Raw genomic sequence first — 18,458 nt, forward strand, 5'->3', positions numbered from 1 at the left:
ACTCTTAAAATCTTTTAAAATCCCTGCTCATGACTACAAGAGTAAGAAATGTAGAAAGATTCACCATAGTATATTCAGATTTTAATCCCAATCAACAAGGACCTCATGATAGATCATGTAATGTGAAATAATTCAAATGTAACCTAAATTTTAAAATCACGTACAATCAGTATAAAGGACTTGCTGTAGAATCATATGTATCATTTCACAAAAATCTAGAAGAAGTGGGATAGCCATCTTTATTAACAAAAAAGTGCTCAGGTGCAGCCCCCAGAATGAATCTAGTTTTGAGTTCAAGGCAATATATTATGTTCTAACCATTGAAACAGAGGAAGCAGAAGTTGAATAGCTCTATGGCAACTTATAATAACACAGAAAGATGTCTTTCTAATTATAATACTGCTAACTCTGAAAGGAAAATAGCAACTGGAATAACAGGAACATTTGGTCTCAGTCTACAGAACAATGCAGGAAATAGAGTTTGGCATGGAAATTGAGTAGCAGATATCTAACAAAAGATAAAAGAGAATTCATCATATTGACATCATTGGATAGAGAGCACTGAAATTAAATTGTGTACTTTTCAAGCAAAGCTACATTTAGGTAGAAGATATTGATATAAATATGAGCTCGCAAGAATGTGAAGAAGCAGTTAGAGAGCCCTGGTTAGAATATGTGTATGATGTCACAAAAAAATTAGAAGTGACTGCAAAATAAGAAATTAGGAAATAAATCTTCCAAACAATGAATATCTGAATGTCTTGTTTGCCTATCATTTATTGTTGTATGCGCCATTGGCATATGAGGAGGATGGAAATGGTTTAATGCCACGAGATGTCCCTGGCAACACTTATTCATGGTTTTATTACCTCAAGACTGGAATATTGTATTAGATCACTCAAATTTCAGCAAATATAGAATGCAACTCTGCAACTGGTGGTAATTGTTGAAAGCATTTTCAAAGCTGCCCCAGTCTTGTGGAAGAAAGGTATAGATGGCCTCCTCCCTCCTAGACCAAGGCTTTGGGGAGAACCATTAAAGTAATTGCCTCTTTTTTTCTGAGAAAACTTCAAGGCACAAGTCAGTACCAAGGAAAACAAAACTGCCATTGCTTGTAAACAGATAAATTCCATGTTTATGGTTTCATTTTATTGCAAGACTCAGCAATAATCACATACTTATAAAATATAATGCATTTGCCCATTTGGGAATTAGTTTTTAAAAGAATATTTTTTTTCTTTTGTGGACTTCTACAAGTATTTTCATTTGTGTGGTTATTATTTGATTCGTTGGGATTAACTGCATCCTCTAAAGAAAATATCTGCACATTTGGTATTAATCTTTTTTTCTGTCCTTGAAAAACTCTTGTCAAAGGAACACTTACTTATAATTCACTTTGAAGAGACATTTTTTTAATGCTGGCTAACTTAATGCTATGTTAGTACTTCGAGCTGAATATGTCTTATTTAATTATATCTAGAGTAGATCATTCATATTATTTTCATTTTAAGGTAGTAATAAAATCTGAAGCATCAAGTATAACTTACAGTAATTTTATAAAGTTGTGAAATGTCTTAAACTTTGCCCAAAATAGTGTTCATCTGTAAATATCAAAATACAGAGCAGTATTTTAGTTGGAAAGTAGATTTATCATCAGGCTAGAAACCCAGAGGCTTTGCATTCTAGTCCCACCTGAGGCACAAACCCAGATCGGTGACCTTGGGCCAGTCATTCTTTCTTAGCCCTAGAAAGGAGACAATGGCAAACCATTTCTAAAAATGTTGCCCAAGAAAACTGCAGGGAATTATTTTGTTTCCTTTTTGAGATTTCCTAGCCATTGTTAAAGAGTTTGTAGTTTTTAATTCTTCAAGATATGATTCTACAACGTCCTTTATACTGATCCTATGAGATTTTAAAATTTATGTTACATTTTAATTATTTCACATTACGTGATCTATCATGAGGTCCTTGTTGATTGGGATTAAAATCTGAACATACTATGGTGAATCTACATTTCTTACTCTTGCAGTCATGGATAGGGATTTTAAAAGATTTTAAAAATTCTTGTACGATTAACTCAAACAAGTATTAGACAACTAAGTTTGCTCATCAGATTGTAAGAATGTATTTGTAAAACTGTATAAAAATATAGTGTCATTTCCTTCAAGATATGAGCTGTGTACATCATATTTTAGCATCCTCCTGCACTACTATCAGCCATACAAGATAGATCAGAGTAAAAAAAACTAATACCATACAGGGCAGAATTACATTTAATGTAACAGCTATAGTAACAATATTTTGCAAGTCTGAATGTGCTTCACCATTCCCACACTTTATCTTAATGTGAACTGGGGATGGGCTTGTCTGAGTCATTTTCTCAAATTATGTATTTGGTCTGCACTCAAGTTCCATTTATCTGACTCTTACCATAGTACAGCTTTTCTTCTTGTCATTCAAGGCCATTTTCTCTTCCCTCCAAGCTACAGACTTTGGAAATGTTAACAACCTAAAGACTTAAATGTTTTTCTAGCTTCATAATAGTCAGGGAAGTTCCAATTGGGGCATTTTAAAATGTGCATTAAATGTCACTCTATCCATCTCTAGCTGAAATTTGTCAAGAAGATCATAGTTGCAGTAGGTCTCCAACACTGTGAAAAGGACTTCCTTAGGATATGAAAACTTCCTCCTTTTATATCAAAATGTAGAGCAGAGGTATCCAACCTTGGCAATTTAAGATTTGTGGACTTCAACTCCCAGAATTGCAGCATGGCTAACTGTGGAATTCTGGAAGTTGAAGTCCACAAGTCTTAAGATGCCAAGGTTGGAAACCCCTGATATAGAGCTTCTTTACCAATGAGAGAAGTTCCTGGTATTCCAGCATTAACCTCCTCCTGTAGGATATGGACAGAGTAGACACAAATGAGAGAAGGTTGGCTTCCTTTAAATCATGTGAAGAAGGGATAATCCCATTATATCTTTTGCTTACCATTATCAGGCTTGGAAAAGAACATCGGGAATGTTCTTGTCGGTAAATTCTCCATGGTAGGCATATGATTGATTGTAAAGAGCAAATCATTTGTCCTCCATTTCAAAGAAGCCAATTGGAGCCTGAGAGAATTTGTTCTTCAACAGTATAGGGAGCTTTGAAGCTTCCTAGGTTTTGAAAGGATATTTCATTCTTCCTTTTTTTCAGGTACACCGGTCTCTGCCTGAGGCAGAAAATGGAAAGAAATATTTCATGGTTTCATTTTTATTGGACTGTATTCCAGTGAACTTTGGGTTTGTTTCTTAGATATTGCTGTGATATCCAGGGTTGAAGTGTGTTTAATAAATAACAAGACATTCAGGTCCATTCTGCCAAGGTCTAGTTCAAAAGTATTTCATCAAATTTAATAAACTGTTTTAGTGTAGGACAAGTAGCCTTCCCTGCTCCCTTACTCAGAAGAAGATCCTCCCTATATCCAAAGAAATCTCTTTGGGTAAATCAAGTCAAGGAATTAAAAATACCAATGAATTGGTATCAACATCACCTGGTATACACCGCTGACTACAGCAAATATTTATCAGATTACTATTTGTATAGCATGTAAGGCAAAAGTCAATTTTGACTAAAAAGAAAATGAAGCTAAATGTCAGTCAGGCAGAATGCCTTCTTACTCTGCTCATGATTTCAGAATTGAGGAGGATTAGAGGCTGTTTTTAAAGACACAATTATTATTAAAATGTTTGTGCACAAGTTCATAAGAATATATCTGAAATCCTGGTAGTTATCACTGTACGGAACAAAAAAGAATCATCATTTTTTTCCCTTTTAAAATTGACTAATATCAGTTTTGCATTATTTTTATTTCATTTTAAACATTGACTTCCTCTTTAAATCTTTTTCTTGAATTAGACAGCTTGGGAGCTGCTACTGTAGGGTACTGTATTTATTCTGCTTTACGGTTTCACTTTTTAGTTTGACAATTCACAGGTATTCCAGCCTTTGTTCAAGAAAAAATTGGCTTTCTTTATGAGTCTTGAAACCTACAGTAATTTGAGACATTTTAATGAAACTAATCTCACATCAGGTTTTTTTGAAATCAAGTAACACAACATGAATGAACCAAGTATTTTTTTCTATGCACCACAACTGCAAAACGGTTGTAGGAGGTTATGCTGGTTTTCTGACCATAATAAATATTTGATTGGTTGTAGGAGGGCCTCCTTCCTTGTATACAGGAGCCTAGTTTTTATTGTTTTGCAAAAGGATAAAGAAACAGTAAGATTAACAGAGCCAATTAATACGGACATGCTTTGGGGCTATTAAAAATTATATTTAAGTACTAACATGCAGGACCAGGGATTCAGTCATAGGATCCTATTATATATACTTAGTTGTGAAAGTTCTCGTTCAGATTGTTTTGATGATTTAAATTACAAACTTTGCAGCATGCAAACTGTGTGCAAAACGCTACACAACTAATAACAGCATTTACAGCATATAAGTATTTGCTCAGAATACATGACTGGAATAATAATCAAAACACTGTTTTGCACATCCATTTCTTCCACGAGTAGTTTTGCTCATACTGTTTTATATAGTTACTCTGGGAGAAGTAAACTGTGATTTAATAGTCCTTTATATCTAACTTAAAATTGGAAGTTGTACCGAGTACAGTTGTTAAAAGTAAGGCCAAAGATAGTTAAATGTGTATTTTACTGTGATCATAAAAACTAAATTTCTTTCACTTCATGTATAATATATAAAAATATATTGCTTCTTTGTTTTTTTTCTTCCTTTTTTAAAATATATCTTAGCTGAACATTGGTAAGTGTACTTATGTTTTTAGTTAAAATGATTATAATTTTTATGTAGCCTTAGTATGTTTTTTCCTCTTTTTGTTTTCAGCGGATGTAAATATGGAGAGTAAAAACCTTTCAGCAATTCAGCAACTTGGTATTAAAATGACAATAAGGTAATTTTGGCTGGAATATTTCATATGGATATTTATAATAGGCTTCACTTTTGTTATTACTGTATTTTCATGAGTTGATGTGAAAAAGCATTATTTTAAAGATGATGGCAGGGAACTATATAAATGCTTGTGATATTTGGTCAGAGCCAGGGGTGAAATCCAGCAGGTTCTAACAGGTTCTGGAGAACCGGTAGTGGAAATTTTGAGCAGTTTGGAGAACCGGCAAATACCACCTCTGGCTGGGCCCCAGAGTGGGGTGGAAATGGGGATTTTGCAGTATCCTTCCCCTGGAGTGGGGAGGGAATGGGGATTTTGCAATATCCTTCCCCAGCAGTGGGGAGGGAATGGAGATTTTGTAGTATCCTTCCCCTGCCACGCCCACCAAGCCACACCACACCATGTCCACCAAGCCACACCCACAGAACCGGTAGTAAAAAAAAAATGGATTTCACCACTGGTCAGAGCCCTGCACCTCCAAGGAATCTGCTAATTGTGCTCCTTGAATGAACATTGTGCTAAACATGGTAGAATAAATACAGTCCTCCACGTCCTTTGAGACAAGCAAGCTGAATGACAAAAACTAAAACAACTCTTTAATCAAATATTAGTAGTATGCTGTGTTTTGATTAATGAATGTGAGTGATTATATCACTGAATATTGTAAAATAATAGTCCAGTATTTTCCAGAGAGAATCTGCAAATAAACATTGAATATTGATCGTCTTTGGTACTATTATTGGGGCTGGTAAAGCGTTCAGTAGGGACACCTAGCAAAGCATACTGGCACAAACAACTCTTGCTGGAGCATTAGAGTAGCTATATCCTCTGGAAAATGTACCTGCATTTGTGTATATGAAAAGCCTTTCTACAGGGTCTGCTTGCAAGGCAACTCTGCATGCATATATAGATACAGGCAGCTACTGAAGCAGCTCTGCAAGAATTCCAGGTAATAGAATTACTTTTAAGGAAGGATTTGTGATTTATGCCTATGTACCTTAAGATGATTTTCCCCTTTGGGATGCTTTTCACAATCCTAACCAAAATCCATCTTTCTTGCAAGTAGGAACCAGACATAAAGCATGTACTTTTTCCTTATTTTTTTTAAAATAAAGCATATGTTAAAAGGAGGAGGAAAGAGAAAAGTTAATGAAAGAACCAGCATGGTGTAGTGGTTAAGGTGTTTGCCTTGATTAGGGAGGCAACATTAAGTCACAGAAGCTCAATGAGTAACTTTGGGCCAATCATTCTTTCAGCCTAACTTCCCTCACAAAATTGCTTTTATTTGGGGGAAATGGCTAGTTAAATTATTTAGGGGTATTGGTACAGTCAAGATGGAGTTAGGAGACATTATATACATTGTATTGTACTTCGCTGTGTTGTATTATATTAATAATATCATATATTATTAGAATGTAATATATACACAAGTTGCTGTTATGGGGAAATGGCTAGGTAAATTAGTTAGAGGTACTAATGCAATCAAGATGGAGTTAATACATTGTAGTATTATGATCTAATGTACTGTATTTGGAGACTCCATGTACATTATGCTATATTATATTAATAATATGTGTGTGTGTAATATCTTAAAAAGAGGTACAAGGTTGTTCATATTTAGTAGTTCTACCAAATTGAGACCCAAAATTGATAAAACATTCCTTATCTAAAATTTCTTTGAGTGTCTGACCAGCTCTTAGTACTTTGGTGCCAAGCCAACCTTACTACCCCTCCACTCTCTCACAGACTCAACCACCCACTTCCTTATCCCTGTTCTCACCATGGAAAAATATTATTACGCAACCTTCAATCAACCAGCCTCCACCTCTGCCTCTTGTCTCTCGTCCCTTCCAATATCTTGTCCCAAACCAACTAACACTCCACATCCTAGTCCAGATACAGTCCTCCAAGTCCTTTGAACGAGGGCTGCCACAAGTTGCCAATTGAACAGGCACAGCAAGACAAGTTTTGAAAACGTATGTTCCAGAAATGGGATGTCTTAATGGTCTAGGAATATACTGTTTTCTCCAAGTATCTGCTGATATGACTATTTTAATAATGATTTCTTGGAAGTAATCTGGACATGTGTAGAAGGAATTTACAAACTATTTATCCTCAGTAGCCAGATCAGTGTGCTCTAGGAAGAAAGCAGGATGCCTAGAGACAGTAAATGACTTTCCCTTGAAGCCCACAGTTCTAAAGCCCACTGGAGATCACTTCTTATGATTACATTGTGCGCAGACACTGTATGAAGCATTTGTGGGCAATCCTTGTCCTCTCCTTGCTCTGGAGAGAATTTCCAAGGAGCTGATCCATTCTCCATCTCCATGTTCTGCCATAGTCAGTTCCACTCTTGCAGAGCCATCTTCAGTTCAGCTTTGCTTCCCTCATTGCTTTAATCTTGTCATAAAGAAATGTGGCAATGACAGCAATTTCATTTATTTGTTCATTCACTTATTTATATATCATATTATGTGGCTGCCCATGTCACAAAACATGACTCTATGGATATACAATAAAAAACCATGAAATGACAACATTAAAAAACATTCTGCATTTAAAACATTAATACTATTATTAAAGGCTAAGAGAGCGAGCACTAGATGTTATAAAAATAATGAACAATGAAAACAATGTTATTTCTCAGGGGCAAGGTAGAACAATAGGAAATAATTGCAGAAAAATGTTAGAACCATCTCCAAAGCTCAAAGCTTAATTTTTTAATCTGTGAATATGGCAATAATCATAGAAACCATAATTTGCATGTTCAGAAAAATAAATTCACACAGCTTAGCTATTTGAAATTTTTATAAGGAGCCTAAAGCAGTTTTCTGAGTCCAGTCTTTCGGATTGTAGATAAGGTTATGCAGTAGGATTACTTATTTAGTCACTCTTTATTTAAAGCCTTTTAACCTTATTTTTTTATCTAAAATAACTCCCAAAATAGTTTAAGAGTTCTTAGAAGTCTCACAAGAGAAATTATATGGGAAGGGAGGAGGAGTTAAAAATGAAGATTAGGCACTTAGATGTCAGTTCATCTTACAATCTCTTTGGACAAACACTTCAAATAGCCTAATGGACTTGTTTAATGGGGCAGCTGGTCCCTCCAGAAGAAGTCATGGGCTAGGCTCTTCTCTGTTTGGCAATGTGCTAGAACGGTTGGTAGCATAAATACAAGATATCTTGTCAAGGCTGTTTATAAGCATAATACACATTGTTTCTTCTCTTTAAGACATCTACCTGTGGTCAGCAAATGTTGACATTAATATTATATACTTCTTCCATTTTAAAAAATAATTTAAAAGTATTTTGCTTCTACTTAACAGTTTATTTCTTTTAAAGCTATGGTAAACATTTGAATCTGCTGAAGGAGAATGCAGAAAATGATCTACATCAAGTGCTAATCTACTGTGAGAAATATTTGAAACAACAGAAAGTACCTTTAAGGAAATCATTACGTATCCTTTTGCTGTAATAAGATAGAGTTCACCAAGTGTTTTGTCAGTAAAGCTAAAGGTTTCCCTGTCCAGTTGTGTTCCACTCTAGAGTGTGGTGCTCATCTCCATTTCATTGTGCGAAGACATTTTTCATGGTCATGTGGCTATATGTCTATATGTCAAAGGTGCATGGAACACTGTTACCTTCCCACTGAAGTGGTACCTCTTAATCTACTCGCATTTGCATGCTTTCGAACTGCTAGATGGGCAGGAGCTGGACCAAGGAATGGAAGCTCACCCCATTGTGAGGCTGTTGGGTCTCGAACCTGGGCTGTCGGCTTTCCAGCCAACAAGCTCAGTATTTTTAACCACTGAGCCATCACGCCCCCATTTTGTCTGTATAATTGTCTAAATCATTATTCATTTGTTTTTTTAAATTTTACGATAGTTGCTTATAATGAATAAAACTAGACATTGATTGATTGATTTGATTTGATTGATCATATGATTATATGCCATCAAGACATTTTCAGCTTTTTGCAACCACATAGATTTTCCCTATGGAAAAACAGACCTAGCTTTTATGAAATATATTCATGTTGGAAGGAATTACATTTCTTTTTGGGAATTACATTTTTTTTCACCCATTCCTCTGTAAAAAATAGATATCTACTTGTGCTTCAGATTTGGATTCATTATTGGAAAGAATGGGGTGCCCCATAATTATAAGATGTAAGTGATCCTAATTTGATTTGAGTTCTGCGATCAAGTTCAACTCTGTAGGGGCAGATACAATGAAAACTCTTTTCTTTTATGTCTGGGACAAAACAGCCTTGGTATTCCATTGTGTTTCTTTTGAAAGAACAAAACTTGAAGCTTTTCAAGTGTTTCAGGTCCAAAGGTACCATTACTTAAAGCATTTCAAATACACCAAACGTTCAAACTTCAAATTTACCATGGGAAACAATTGAAACTTGAAAGAAGCCACTTGTTTTTTTATTTCTATAATTGGTAGTGAAAAAAGAAGGTTGGAAATCCATGTTGGCTGCTGGCTGCCTCCCAATCTGTAGGGGAAAAAGGGCCAAAGAATTGCTTAGGGTGAGATGAAGCTGTTGGAAAGTTCAGACCAAGGTGTTCAGGTTCCAAAAGGCATTTTTTTTTCTTTTTGCCAACTATCTATATTTTGTCATGTTGCCTTTTCTTTTTCTAATCAATCTATTGTCATGTTTGCTAATTATCTACAATGGAGAAGACAAAAAGATTGGAATTCCTTAATTATTCTTACAGATAATCAGCAGGATGGATACGTATGCTATGACTGGTTTGTATCTTCTGTGTTTCTAATAATGATGGGAAATCGAGAGAAGACATTAACATTTCTCCACCAGTTCTCCTATCTCCTTGTTTCAGCCTTTCTTTGGGCACCACGGCTGCATAATTCTGTAAGATTTCGAAAGAAACTTAACCTTGACAAATTGCTTTGAGCATTTTTAGTGAATGCTTATTAATTTAGCCTCTTTAAAAGGGCGCTCACTTAAGGACTTTCTAACTGGATATTTCATCTGTAAAAACGTACTCCATGCAAAAAAATGTGGATTTGACATCAGCTCGGTTTTCTAACAGGAGGGAAAAATAGACCAATATCAATTGTAGTTATTGGATTTTAAAATGAGAGGTAAGACACACTTTATTAGCAGTGTTAAATTGTGTGCAGGCAGAGAGAGCTATTCAGTGCCCTTTTATTACTATTGCTCTGTGTATTGCTTTGTTCTCTAGATTATTAGTTTTTGTTTTATTATACAAAAACTAGACACTGCAGGTAGTCCTCAATTTACGACCACAACTGAGCCCAAAATTTATGTTGCTAAGTGAGACATTTGTTAAGAGACTTTTACCTCATTTTACGCCCTTTCTTGCCACAGTTGTTAAGTGAATCACTCTAGTTGTTAAATTAGTAGCCCGGTTGTTAAATGAATCTGGCTTCCCCATTTACTTTGCTTGTCCGAAGGCTGCAAAAGATGATCACATGACCCCAAGACACTGCAAATGTCATAAATATTGGTCAGTTGCCAAACATATAATCACAGAGATGCTACAATAGGCGTAAGTATGAAAAACAGTCATAAATCACTTTTTTTTCAGTGGCATTGTAACCTTGAATGGTCCCTAAATGAACTGTTGAAAGTCAAGGACTACCTGTATTCTTGATAGTAGAAAAGCTGGACAGGGGGAAAAAAATCAGAATCAGTACTCAGTGTCTTATCCTTATCATTTTGGCATTTGAAATAGTGAGATTTTTTAAATTAGTATCATTAAGCAAAATACATGAAGTTTCAAATTTTATCATGTACTTTGCCCCAATTTGGAAAATTAAGGATTTTCTTCAATATCCTTAAGTTTTAGCATATTCTGAATGCAAAATGGAAGGAAGAAATCTAGAGACCTTGCCTTCTACGAGAAACAAATAAAGATTTCCCCTATCCCAAAACACATAAAAAAGCATCTTCTTCTTAATGGCAGGTCTTCTAGAAACGTCCTACTATATAGTAAACTTGCTCTACCCAGTGTTCTTTCCCATTGCGATGCCTTAGTATTTTAGAAAAGCATGGTTCAAATCAAGGGTGAAATCCATAGGTTCTGAGATGTTCTGGAGAACAGGTAGTGGAAATTTTGAGTAGTTCAGAGAACCAGCAAATACCACCTCTGGCTGACCCCAGAGTGAGTGGGAATGGAGATTTTGCAATATCCTTCCCCCAGGAGTGGGGAGAGAATGGGGATTTTGCAGTATCCTTCCCCTGGAGTGAGGTGGGAATGGAGATTTTGCAGTATCCTTCCCCTGCCATGCCCACCAAGGCACACCACGCTCACCAAGCCATGCCCAAAGAACCGGAAGTAAAAAAAAAATTGAATTTCATCACTGGTTTTAATCCAAGGCTTCTTTGGCACTAAGAAAATTCTAGTGTTAGTGTTTTGCCACATTTAAACATCTGCTATGGTTTCCTGTAGGTATTCAATACTTTGCTTCTGTTAAAGTTAAAATAAAAAATAAAATCTAATGTTAAAATGAGTTGTAAGATAGGATATCCATAACTGCATTACTGTTATGCCTTTCTTTGCTTTAAAAGCGGATCTCATTATGTCTGCTTGCCTTGGATCGGCCCTGCCCTCAGTTGATTTCTGGGTTAAATCCTAGAGATGAAAATAGAACAGATGGTACCTACTTCTCTCCCTATCCCTTTAACTCAAAGTAACTTTAAGAGCTGAATGTCTATGGAGATTCTCAGTCATCCATGTCATAGTTGTCCCAAAAGTGCTTTTTCAAGAGGCAACTGGACTTCCTGTTTTTTCTTTGAAGATGGTTTGCTTCTTATCCAAGTTGTCCAGTTGTCTCTTGTAAGTAGCTGAATGTTTAAAATGGCCATCTTGTATGGATGGGTGGGTAGCAATATAAAATCTTCCTCCACATCATGGCTTTTAAGCAAATCTGTATTATTCTTAAGGGACGTGGTGGCTTAGTGGGTAAGACGCTAAGCTTGTCAATCAAAAGGTCAGCAGATCAGCGGTTCGAATCCCTAGTGCCGTGTAACGGGGTGAGCTCCCGTTACTTGTCCCAACTTCTGCCAACCTAGCAGTTCAAAATGTAAAAAATGCAAGTAGAAAAATAGGGACCACCTTTGGTGGGAAGGTAATAGCGTTCCGTACGCCTTTGGTGTTTAGTCATGCTGGCCACATGACCACGGAGATGTCTTCAGACAGCGCTGGCTCTTCGGCTTTGAAACAGAGATGAGCACCGCCCCCTAGAGTCGGGAACAAGTAGAACATATGTGCGAGGGGAACCTTTACCTTATATTATTCTTGGCAGCTACCAATTACCTTCTGCTGGCCTGCTTGCAAGATGCCTGGGAATTGCAGCTTCCTGCCAGTTGCAAGGAATTGCTTGCTCAACGACCCACACTTAATGATGGCAATGGGGATTGCAGGGATCCGTTATCGCTAAGCATTTCTGCACCGCATCACTTAGTGATAGAAATATATGAAACTGTACAAGTAAAAATGGTGCTGCGGTATCATGCATAACTTTGTAAAGAATTCAGGGACACACATCTTGGAATGAGCATTCATTTGCTGATGGCCAGTAAAATGGCCTTGTCTGGGCCTGAGAAGGGATAGAAATGGGCTTCTTAGTTTCCTTTCTACAAGGTGGGGGAAGAAGAAGAGATGTATTCCTGCTGTTCCCTCCATCTAATTCTCCATGTCTGATAACTCATGCTCTGGGATTTTCAGGCGACTACACAGGGGATCAGAAAAGAAAATTAAGTTACGAGTTGATATATGCGCATCTTTGTTTCAATTTATTTTTCTGACACATTATAATGGCTTCAGTTCTTAATTGCATATAATATGCAAGACGGTCCTAATGCCTTTGCTTATCTGAATTTGGAGTAGAAAACAGCATGGAGAGCTTACCTTTTCCCTGCCAAAAAAGCTCTCTTTTTCCCCCCTCTGGCAATAGAGGGTTTTGTGGTAGTTTTGCATATTCATTTGCAACCTCTTAACTACCTCTGCAGTAAATGAAAGTATTCCTTTACTGCCAAGTAAATTGAAAATCAAATGAAGGAAAGAATGCTCATAAACTAGTATCAATAATAATTAAAAGCTAGAAAATGTTGCTAACATTTGTTCAGGTATTATGGTGGAGGTTTCTAGTTTTTTTCGAACCCAAATTATTCCTTTTGAATTCTCCAAGAACTGAGTCAGTCTATGAGTAATATAACAAGCTGCTCCAATTGCTGTGTAATAAGAAACCATTTTGTGTGTGTGTTTTCCAATTGTTAGATACATCTGCCTGTAGACACAGCAGCATCTGGCATCCATCCAGTCTACTTCTGCAGTGCTCACTATGTTGAGATGTTGCTGAAAGCTGAGTTGCCACTTGTTTTTTCTGCTTTCCATATGTCTGGATTTACATCATCACAGGTAATAACAAAAAATAGCCTAAGGGATTGTCTTGGATGTACCAGTGAAAAAGACTATTGCTTAACTGTAACCAAAGTGATTTGGTTACAGCTTTCAGTAATGTGATCCTATAATGTCTACTTACTGAGTTCAAGGGAGCTTACTGTTTTTTAATAGTAATTTTATTAAAAATTACATTTGCAATGATAAACTAATACAAACTAAAAAAAATAAAAAGTAGAAGATGCAGAAAAAAATTGAAAAGAAAGTATAAGAATATAGTAAATACAAAAAACAAACATATAAAGAAATGACAAAAACATGTATAAGATACATCAAATTCTTCCCTTATTCGATCTCTTACCTATAAACAAAACCTTAAAACCTCATTTCAGTCCTGATCATAAAATGTCCGCATTCAGAATTACTAAAAAAAAAAATTTAGCCTTGATCAAATAAACTGACTTCATATTTCTTCTTTTAACAATCTTGATTGTTTAGTCTCTTCAAATAATGTCCTAGAATTTGATTTCTTTTCATTTTTTCTTTGTCCCTTCTCACAAAATTCTTCAAAGCCTTAACAAGCCTCTTTTGTAAATCCAAAATTACCCAGGTTACTCTTTTAGTGTATTACTTGTATAGACATTTTACATATGAAAGCATCAACTAATTTCTTTTGTATATCCATTGTAGCATCTTTTGCTGTATGATTCTTGTAGCCTGTCATTTTTAAATACATTTTTAGATCAGGCTCAATCTAATCAGATAAAATTTGTTCTTCTTCCATAGCTTCTTTTAAATACAGTCCATCTATAGAGGCAACTTCTCAGTCCATTTTCAAAAATAACCTTCAATTTGTCCAATGTTAAAATAGTTTGCTTCCTTCTGAATTAGTAAGTCTTCTCCTTTCATTGTAAGCTTTAGTTTCTAATTCTGTCTAGTGGAAAAATCCCATTCTATCACGTTATTTTTAAAGTATTCAAGACAAAAACATTTTTTCACAAAAATAATTTTTATAATTAATTCCAAAATCTTATTTCAAATCCATCTGGAGTCTTAGTCCATTTGGAATTTTTCCAAAATGAAATTTGTTATTTATTCAAACAGTGAAAAGAATTAAGTCCTTAAACTTGTAGCTAAACTTCTTTTATTAAGATAGAAAAAAAACTCATCCATTGCTGTAGAAATAGCACTTAGACTTATATACCGCCCCAGAGTGCCTTACAGTATTCTCTGAGCAGTTTATAATGTCATCATATTGCCCTCACCAATCTGGGTCCTCATTTTACTGACCATGGAAGGATCGAAGGCTGAGACAACCTTGAGCCAGTCAAGACCGAACTCCTGGCTATGGGCAGAATTAGCCTGCAATACTGTGCCACCACGGCTATAAAATATGTTGATCCAAAAGTTCCTACTACTTGAAAAACAATTCAGAGCTATTTCTGAAAATGACAGGAGTAGGAAGTACTCAAACCATAGTCAGTACTTTCAAAAGGATACTGGGTTCTGATACTTCCTACTCCTGTCATTTTCAGAAATGACAGGATTTGAAATTGCCCACAAGTGCTCCATACAGTTACTCCTTGTGAGGAGAATAGCAGTCTCCTATGGGTTTAAATGCTGGGAGACTGCTATTCTCCTCACAAGAAGCAACTGTCTGGAGCATTTGTGGGCAATCTCAAATCCTCTCCTTGTCTGGAGAAGAATTACAAAGAGCCAGTCTCTGTGGTTCTTCATTCAGTTGCAGTCATCAGCTACACTTTTAGTGGAACCGTCATCATTTCACCATTTCTTTCTCAGAACTGTCAAAAGAGCTTACTTTCAAGTAAGTTAAGTTTCAGTTGAGGAGCTGAAATCACTTCATGCCTGGGGTTGTAGGAGAACCTGAGCTGGAAATTTTAAAGAAAAGAACAGTTATAGAATAATTCGTCAAATTCTTAAATATACATCAGTGGGCACAACTCACAGTATAAATTAAACTTATTTCTGGTGAGTAATCAGCTGGGAAATCCAACTGTGAGCCTCCGAAATAGCATTCTTTTGCTTGCTTGAAAATTAAATATGTATCATAGCTGGCTTTTCTTTGTAATGTTTTGCTTTTACAAAGCAGCAGGCAGAATTGATCGGCATTCTGTTTGAGTCTCCCTTTCTCTGCATCCTTCTGATATATCCATATCCTGGTCTATGCCCACCTCAGCCCTAATGTCCTACAGAATATCTCTTATGAACTCACTATGCTATTTATATACAGAATAATTAGTTACACTGAGATGCAAGTATGCATGATTAAAGTTATCAGGGAAATTAATTGTTGCCTAAAATTGAATTGTATCATTATTAGGTTCCTTGACAACAAATATATTTGTCAGTGTTGTTTATTCATATGGGGTTTTTTTCTTTCTTTCCCTTTTTGGTAAACCACTCTTAAATTAACTCAAAATTTATCTGAAAGTTTCTTTCTGCAGTCAAATTAAAGTACTACTTTTGGGTGTGAATACGTAGGGCAGATTAACCAAACAGTAATAGTTAAAGGAAATGTGCTAGAGTTTAAATATGGAAGAAAACAATTCTTTTTCTTTTTAAATCATTTTATAAGCAGGTGTTTGTCAGATTTATTGAAAAAGTATAGAACTCTTCTTCATTGAAACACATATTAAACTAATACAAATGCTACTATAAAGATTCCAAACAAATAATGTTGGTGTAATGTAGAAGTTTTTTTGTTCTAGCTATGCTTTAAAGGGATAGTAACTGGTTTTTACGCTAAGGTGGAGACCTACTTAAGGCCTATTTTTGACAGATGGGAAGGATGCTGAAAATTATGATGCAAATGCCCATGCCCAGATGTAAGCCTGCTCAATGGCATAGGATTCTGGGTGGACAACAATAAATGCAAATCACAGAAGATGTGCCTCCTACCTCTGAACATTATAGGATGGCTATTATAGGGAGCTGTGCCTTCTCCTAAATGTAATGGGACAACATAGATCCTACCTGAGCCTTTACAGGGCTTTCTCATTTAACCTTCCTTCAAAACTTCCTCTTAGGACCTACTTGGTCCCTCCCTTCAGTCATTACTAAGGGTTTTCTGGGAGAGAGAGAGAGAGATTTTATTTCTTCATTATTTCTTCATTTTTTATCCTGCTTTTATTACTTTAAAAGTAACTCAAGGTGAATATAATTAATACTTCCTTCTCCAATTTTCTCCACTGTTTTAATCAATAAAAGAACATGAATTCCTGATGCCTTGTTCTCTCTCTCACCCCCAGGAAAATGGAGGGCAGCCTACAACAGAGAGTGAGGAAAGGTTGTATTTAAACAAATTACTGTTGGTAGTGATATGGCCAGTAGTGGTAAACTATTTCTTTTGGAAAGAACCTATTTTTGACTAGAAAAGAGTAAAAATACTTTGTCACTAGAATTGGATTAGATTAGAATGATCCACATATGGAATGCTTAAATAAGACTTAAATGAATAGTAGATTACTGAATTGGTCAGAAATGTTGTACTATCATAAAATATGATGAAGATAATGATGATGATTTTTTAAAAATTATTGTTGTTCTAGATCTGTCAGCAGTGGCTCACACAGTGCTTCTGGAATTATATGGACTGGAGAGAGATTTGTCATTATATTGCCATTTGTATTTTCCTTGGCCCAGATTACCAGATATATATGTGCATATCTGTGTTCAAACATCTACAACAAGAAATCCTTCAACATACCCAGGCTCAGGACCTTCAAGTTTTTCTTAAAGTAATCACTTCCTTATCTTTTTGTAGGACTGGACAATCTTTTGGGGGGTTGTTTGGGAAGGGTCTGTGGTGGAAAATGGCTGAGTTGATGTTACCATTTTTTTTCTTCTGGGGTTTGCTCAATAGATTAGGGAAAGCGCTTTTTAAAATACTATCTGGATTAACATCCTACAAATGTTTTTGTTTTTTCTTCCTTTAAACTGGGAAGCTATTGTTTGGTTGCTGTCTTTGGCAATCAGGCCAGAGGGGGACTTCAAAAGGCCTGTGAAAAACAGGATGTGCAATTCCCTTTTTATGGTTTACAAGACTTTGAAATTAGTCATTCGGAGACATCAAAAGCAAATGTTTTATAACGGTAATTTTCAGCCGGTTAATTTTTACTTATATGCTTCTCTATTGACAAAAAGAAACATATTAGTGTTTTGCAGCAAAAAGTGTATCAGATATCTATATCACGTGGCATAGATTCCTGTTAGTTTATTCTACCAGGAATGAGCTATAGATCCAAAAGCCAAACATTGTGACTTTGAGAGACATTGAATCAATTATCTCCTTGTGGAATTTTGGCTGACTCCACCAGAAATAAAAGATGGGTTTAAATAGGTCTTTGAAATTATGATCCAGCAAGATAACTTTTAATATTCCTAATGCATTTAGACTGTGCATCAACTATGCAAAGAAAGGGTGTGGTACATTACTCTACATAACTGATAGAATTTTTGTTATCTTTTTTGTAAAGAGTTCAACAGTTTGTACATCTGTTTGTGGGTATTGGAGGTGGGGGTGTTGGTCTGTTTATTGAAGAAACAAAATCACAGGTCAAAAACTTTTTTAAAAAATTACTGGGTTAAAAAGAAAAATTGGAAAAAATAGAGATTAAAAAGATTTTTTTTAAAAAAATGGAAGGTTGTGTTTGTATTTATACTGAGTATATGGTATGTGTCTATATACATACAAACATATGCATGGACTTATGGAGAAATATCAAGATCCCTGTTCAGCATTTCAGTTTGATGATTGTGGCTAACCAGTAGGTCTATAAACTAGATAGAGTTGGACACTTGGTTAGTACTCATAGTCTAAGACAACAGCAAACACCTTCCATGGGGTTGCCAAGACACCGGTTTCAATATTGAGCATTGCTTTAGGGTGACTTTACCCTTTGTTCAGTAACTTTATCAAGAATGTCATTTGTACAGATGAACGTAATATAAAGAAAAAACATTGGGTGGGGGAGGGATGATTTCTCTCATACAAATTACATGGTCCATCCTGGAATACATTCCCCACCCCCCACCCCCTTCCTGGAATGCACTGATCTAAGAACCCAGCTGATTTTCCTATTTT

At 35.8% G+C, this 18,458-nt stretch overlaps 1 protein-coding gene across 1 annotated transcript in view; it reads left to right on the plus strand.

Moving 5' to 3' along the window:
* Window positions 1-18,458, plus strand: part of TBC1D32 (TBC1 domain family member 32) — a 96,202-nt gene that overhangs the window by 74,934 nt on the left and 2,810 nt on the right. Inside the window, exons 29-33 of the mRNA XM_070952895.1 lie at window positions 4,895-4,961; window positions 8,301-8,416; window positions 9,683-9,837; window positions 13,232-13,372; window positions 16,924-17,112. Of these exons, the coding sequence (XP_070808996.1) occupies window positions 4,895-4,961; window positions 8,301-8,416; window positions 9,683-9,837; window positions 13,232-13,372; window positions 16,924-17,112 (668 nt within the window). The remainder of the gene's footprint in view (window positions 1-4,894; window positions 4,962-8,300; window positions 8,417-9,682; window positions 9,838-13,231; window positions 13,373-16,923; window positions 17,113-18,458) is intronic.

The sequence above is a fragment of the Pituophis catenifer genome, unplaced genomic scaffold (genome assembly GCF_029215685.1).
Source record: "Pituophis catenifer annectens isolate HBS135680 unplaced genomic scaffold, rPitCat1.0.hap2 SCAF_1, whole genome shotgun sequence".
Classification (NCBI taxonomy): domain Eukaryota; kingdom Metazoa; phylum Chordata; class Lepidosauria; order Squamata; family Colubridae; genus Pituophis; species Pituophis catenifer.